The 6000-nt window shown below is 59.2% G+C and overlaps 1 protein-coding gene across 2 annotated transcripts in view; it reads left to right on the plus strand.

The window, feature by feature from the left end:
• PSTPIP1 (proline-serine-threonine phosphatase interacting protein 1) overlaps positions 1 to 5456 on the plus strand; it is a 45313-nt gene extending 39857 nt beyond the window's left edge. For both annotated transcript variants that reach the window (XM_058736959.1, XM_058736960.1), the window contains 5 exons: positions 840 to 936; positions 1451 to 1541; positions 3815 to 3870; positions 4071 to 4195; positions 5154 to 5456. In XM_058736959.1, the coding sequence (XP_058592942.1) occupies positions 840 to 936; positions 1451 to 1541; positions 3815 to 3870; positions 4071 to 4195; positions 5154 to 5285 (501 nt within the window). In that variant the 3' untranslated portion in view covers positions 5286 to 5456. The remainder of the gene's footprint in view (positions 1 to 839; positions 937 to 1450; positions 1542 to 3814; positions 3871 to 4070; positions 4196 to 5153) is intronic.
• The last annotated feature ends 544 nt before the right edge of the window (positions 5457 to 6000 follow it).

The raw sequence follows: 6000 nt of genomic DNA on the forward strand, positions 1-6000 counted from the left end.
TTGCTCACCCCTGCTCCCAGGTCCTTGGCTCTGCTCTCAAGGCCACAGAGCACCTGCTCCCTGTTGGGGTCAGAAGGGAGCTTCTGCCTTCTGACACTGCCCCTCAGAGGTTTGCAGAGAGGCTGGAGGACACTGGGCTGCTCTACTCCAGGCCTGGTGCTTGTAAGAGCCAAGGTCCAGTCCCTCCTCTGCCCCCCAACTCCCTGGGGTGTCCTGGTTCCCCTTACTGAACTCTACATGCCAGGAGTGTTGGGGTGGGTTCCCCCAGCAGAGAGGGGCCCCCACTTCCACACGAGGGGCTCTGACCTCTGTTAGTGGAGCCTGAGAGCCATGAGCTCTCTTGAGGCAGCCCAGACTCCCTGATGCCCACTGCTGTTACTTGCCTGAACCCTTCTGCCTGGACCACGGACTGGTGGTCTCCTTGTGGCAGAGGAAGGAATGGGGGCTTTGGATCCTCCCATTAATGCAAAGCCTGGCTACACTGAATTCTTGCTCTGCAACCTTGGGCAAATCACTTCCCCTTTTTGAGTTTCCTCTATAAAATGGGGAAAGTGGTGTCTTCTTCAGAGGACAAGAGTGAGATAAGTCCCTTGCATAGGACCTTGTGCACAATAGGTGTTCAGGAAGTAGAAGAAGCTGTCAGCCAGGGTTCTGACCTCTCAGTTCCACGCCAAGGCCCCCAAATACAGGCACTGAGCTGTGCGCACAGGGCCCGTGAGGAGGCTGGTGGGGTGGAAGCCCCTGGCCAGAGTTCACACCCACTGAGGAGCAGGGCTTTGAAGAGGGTAGTCCCCAAGGTGAGGCCTGATCCCTCAGCCTCTGCTCTTGCCCACTGCCAGCTCTACGAGGAGGTGCGGGTGACGCTAGAAGGCTGCAGCGTGGAAGCCGACATCGATGGCTTCATCCAGGCCAAGAGCACAGGCACTGAGCCCCCGGGTGAGGCCCGGCCTGCAGGTAGACAGCCTCTGGGGCCAGGCCCATCTGTCCCTAAGAGGCCTGGCCCCAGTTCTCTGAGCCTCAACTGCCAGAACAAGGCTCACAGCTCCCTTCTGGGTGAAGGAGCCTGGGCCAGACCCCAAGGAGGGGTCAAGGATGGGGCAGCCCCCTGGTCAGGGCCCTGGCCTGCTGCCTCCTCTGAGGCAGAGATGGCACAGTGCTTAAGAACACAACTCTCAGAAGGGGAAATGGAGGCGGGAGCCTTCTTACAGCCGGTTTGGTTCCACTAAATCACGAGCCCAGAATATTTGATCTCAGTGGTGCCCACAGTGGGGTGTGTCTCGTCAAAGTGAGAGAGGCCCCCTCTCTAAGCACCGAGGCAGGCTAGGGCCAGAGTGGGTAAGTGGGGCCCCCATCTGGGTCTCTGGATGGGGACAAGTCGGGTATCAGGTGGTGCAGGTCCCGCCTGCCCTGCCCTCGGTCACCCTGGGCCTCACAGGCTTGCTGCCCACAGCTCCGGTGCCCTACCAGAACTATTACGATCGGGAGGTCGCGCCCTCATCCGGCAGCCCTGGCGTACAACCATCGTGCGGCGTGATAAAGAGGTGAGGTGCCAGATGGGGCCAAGGAAGTGCCAGGAAGTGGGTCCGGCCCCTCCTCCTCCAAGTGTTTCTTCCACGTGTATTTACTGAGCACCTACGGCGGGCCTAGTGCTGGGTTTAGGTGTTGGGCATTCTTTGGGGACAGGACAGCCTCATTTTGGACTCATGACACCTTCAGTCCAAAGGGACCCAGACATTAAGCAAATAATCACACCCCATTTACTTGCCGGTGACTGCGCTCAGAGCTCCAGGGAGGCCCCAGGCTGGCTTCCTTGTCCCTTGGATCCTGCTGCTAGCCTGGATTGGTACGCTGGACTGTCATGCTGCGGCAGTAACACTCCTGCTCGTGCAGGATCAGGACACAAGAGCAGACCTTATAGACAGTGCTCTGGGAGAATTCCCCAGGCCTTTCAGGGCTCCTTCCCTGGCCTGGCCGCAGAGGATCCTAGTGCCATGCATCACTGTGTCACCTGCACAAGTCACCTTCTCCAGGTCCAGAGCCCAGAAGTCATTGGGGTCAGACTCAGAATCCAAAGACCCTCTTGGTTCAGGCCTTGGGTGACAATGGTGACAGCTCATTGAGAGCACCCAAGTTCCTGAGGGGGCCACGTGCCCTGTGTGTGTGTGTGGGAGGAGTCTGCATCTGTGGGTTTCATGGGGTGCCTGTGCCCCACTCCCACCCTGAGGCCCCTGTGATGCCCTCTCTCCGTCCAGCCTCGTGCAGAGAAGGCCCTGCCTTCAGGAGGTAGGTAAGGATGAGGATGGGGTTGATGGACCTCTCAGCTCCCTGAGGACAGCTTATCTCTGAGGCTTCGGGAACTCCTGAAGCCTCCCCTGTGGGACACCTCTGGGGACAGGGAGTGACCACCTGTGCTCAGAGTGGGGGCACAGCATGCCCCTCCAGGAACCGTGAGAAAGCAAAGGCCCCAAGGGAGGGCAGTCACACCCTCACAGTCTTAGTGTAGTCTTGGGGGACTCAGGCCTCCCTGCAACCCTAGGAAGGACCTGGGTCTCAGCACAGATGGTCATTTAAACACCTGATGGAAAAGCTCACCTGGGACAGCGTCAAGAAAGGACTGACACGGGTGCCTTGATGAGAGAGCGGTCCCACCAGGTGGAGGAGGCCTGGCTACTGGAGGGGATGGGCAGGAGCCAAAGCAGGGGAGAGCTAGAAGCCACGTACAGCTGAGGAGGGGTGGGCCAGTGGCCGGGAAGTGAGTAAAGTGTCACAGGTATAGACAAAGCTGGGGAAATGGGCAGCAGCCTCCATGAGCTCTGCTCCTCCCAGCCACAACCCTGCCGACTTTTACCCTGACTCTGGGTAGGGGCAGGACTCTGTCATTGGTGCTGAACCTGCACAGCCCGTATCATCATCAGACCAGGTCCACACACCCATGTCCATGTGTTTCTATCCTGGGCATGTATCCTGGGCAGCCCCCCTGCACCTCACAATCACTCACAGGCTATGCCTTGCACCATTTCTGTCCGTTAAAGCTTTCTTTCAGGGGGCACCTAGGTGGCTCAGTTAAGCATCCGACGTCAGCTCAGGTCATGCCTGGGATTCTCTCCCCTCCCCTCCCCCACTTGCTCTTTCTCTCTCTCTCTCTCTCAAAATAAATGAATAAACTTAAATAAAGCTGTCTTTCAGGACTCAACCCCACCTGGAAGCCTTTCCAGAGGCTAGGAATAGCATCAGCCTCTACTTACACAGCCCTCAGCACTGCCTGCTTTGTGGGTACCCACGTCTGTCTCCCCAATGCCCCCAGGGTCTGCCTCTTGCTGGCTCTGGTCTTTTTATGCAGCAAACCTTCATGGCTGCTGCTCAGTCCAGGCATGAGCCAGGCACAAGGAAAGGGGTGAATTAGCCTGGCACTCTTTCCTAGTGCTATGTACATTGGAGTCCCTACTTCCCATGGTCAGGGAATGGCTGGGCTGGCCAGGTCATGGTGGAGCACAGGGAGGAGGTCTAACTGGGCCCAGGTAGGTGAAGGTCCCAGCAAGGCCCAAGCGGGCTGGACTCTAGAGGGCAGCCCCTTCACCTGTGGGGGTTAGAAGGAGGATGGAGCAGAGGTCTGGGGGCTCAGGGCCTTGGGAATGCAGTGAGGAGGGCCTGCAAAAAGCAGGCTGAGGAGGCTTAGAAGGGTGAGGCAGGGGAAGGACCACCCTCAGGCCTGATGGGCATTCATGTCACTCTGTGCCTAGAGGCCAGATGGCCCCAGCCCTGGGGCTTTGCTGAATCCCTCTCCCTCCCTACCTGCTTTGCTTCTTGCCCCCAGGTTCTCCGGGCTGCTACACGGAAGTCCCAAGACCACACCATTGGCAGCCTCTGCAGGTTACTGGGAGTGATGTGGGGGCCCCCAAGCAACTGAGCCCAGGGGAAAGGAGAGGACTCCTTTGTGGCACAGACGGGTTCTCTGCTTTTGGGGGGAGGCTGAACCAAGTCAGGAGAAGCTCCGTGCCAGGGGGGCCTCCGGGATCACTGCCTTTGAAAGGGGTAGGCTCCAAGCCTCACCTTGCTCTCCGCCTCCACAGAGACCCTGACCCCAACCCCTGAACGGAGTGAGGTTGTCTACTCTGCCATCACAGTGCAGGAGGCGCCGGGCCCCCCAAGCGTGCCAGCACAGGGCTACAGGGTGCTCTACGACTACACGGCCCAGGTGAGGCCCTCACCCCCTCTCCTCAGGCAGGCACAGGCAGGCCAGAGTGTGGAGTGAGCTGGGGCATGTGCCCCTAGAATAGCACCCAGCACTTGGCAGTGGCTGTGTATCTGCCAAGCAAATGTGGAACGGGTACGAGGGCCTGTGCCCGTAACTGTTCTCACACACACGCGGTGTCCAGGCATTCACGGACACTGTGTGCCTGGGTGTGCATGTGCAGGCACGCTGACAGCACCTGGGGCAACCTGCAGGAGATGGACCAAGGGTCAGACTCTGTGCCCTCAGACTGGGGCCACAGGTGCCAAGAACGAGACCTCGGGTTGGTCTTCTGAGGTCCATGGGGAAAGGATGGGTCGAGAGGCCATAGGACGGGTGCTCTGAGATCCTTGAGAGTCCAATCTGCTCCCTGCTTTGGTGGGTGTTGTAGAGCCCCCCTCAGTCCACACAGAGGGAAGCCAAGAATCCCCTCGGGGCAGGCAGGCTGTGCCCTGGGTTGTGCAGACTCCCAAAGCCTGGTTTTCGGTCAGAGGGGGGACAGGCCAGGAGAATGGGAGTGTGCTTGCATGACAGGGGCTGGCTCAGCAGCAGTGGGGAGGCTGTGTGCGGTGCGCCTGAGAAGGCTCGGAGCGTGACGAACACACCTGTGTAAGCAGAGCTGGGAAAGTGGGCAGCAGGGGGGAAAGTGGGGGAAGAAGCCCCAGGGTGAGGAAGGCCTAAAAATAACAAACCAAGGAGGGCAGGAGGCCGAGTCCCACAAGACACTCCACACCCTACATGTCTCTGGAGGCTGCCCCAGCCAGAGCAGCCTCGTCTTGTGGCTCCAGGAGGCCAGGTACGGCTCTGAAGACCTGGCCCACCGGGGAGACAAGTTCCCATTTACTGCCTGGGGTGGGGGTGCCCACCAGAGCCCCCCTGAAAGGGCCCCTCCAGCCCAATGCACTTTCATTCTCTTGCCCAGAATTCCGACGAGTTGAATATCTCTGCGGGAGACATCCTGGAAGTCATCCTGGAAGGGGAGGATGGTTGGTGGACAGTGGAACGGAATGGGCAGCGTGGCTTCGTCCCTGGTTCCTACCTGGAGAAGCTCTGAGGAAGGGGCAGCAGCCCCCACCTGGACCTGCCCTGCCCCGGGGCCAGCAGAGTCCTCACTGCTGCCCCAGCCTTGCTGGGGCCCTAAGACCAAGCCTACACCCCAGGACGGATGCTGGAGGCTCCCTGAACAGTCTCTCCCACAGGGAATAAAGGAGTGCATTTTTTCTCAGTCTGTGGGGGTCCCTTTCACTCTTTCTCCTGCCCCTGTGTCCAAGTACATCGTCCAAGATGAGGGAAAGGAGTGAATGGAGAAGTCCAGGGGAGCAGAGCTCACTTACTTCCAGTGTTATCACTAAGGCCCGGGCCAGTCCTGTCGCAAAGTCTGCCGGGGAGGGAGAAGAGCCCTGGCCCCAGTCTGGGAACTCCCAAGCTGCCAGGGAGACACATTCACACACAGGCCAATGGGAGAAGGCTGTAGGGGTCGGGATGGGGAATGGCGATGAGCATGTGCTCAAGAGACCTGGGATGGGGGGACCATACTTTCTGGGGGCAGAGGGACTGGAAAGGAGTCTCAGAAGGGCAGTAGCAGACAGGGCACAGAGAAAAGAGCATCAGGGTGGGGTAAGCGTGTGAGCACAGGGTGGAGGTGGGAATGCCTGGAACATTCTGGGGATGAGCCAAGCTCAGTCTGGGGAGGAAATAGGTGATGGGTCCACTGGAGGTGAAGGGACCAGAGTGCAGAGTCAACAGGCTTGGAGCCTTGTGGGTGCAAG

Source organism: Neofelis nebulosa, chromosome 7, assembly GCF_028018385.1.
Source record: "Neofelis nebulosa isolate mNeoNeb1 chromosome 7, mNeoNeb1.pri, whole genome shotgun sequence".
NCBI classification, from domain to species: Eukaryota; Metazoa; Chordata; class Mammalia; order Carnivora; family Felidae; genus Neofelis; species Neofelis nebulosa.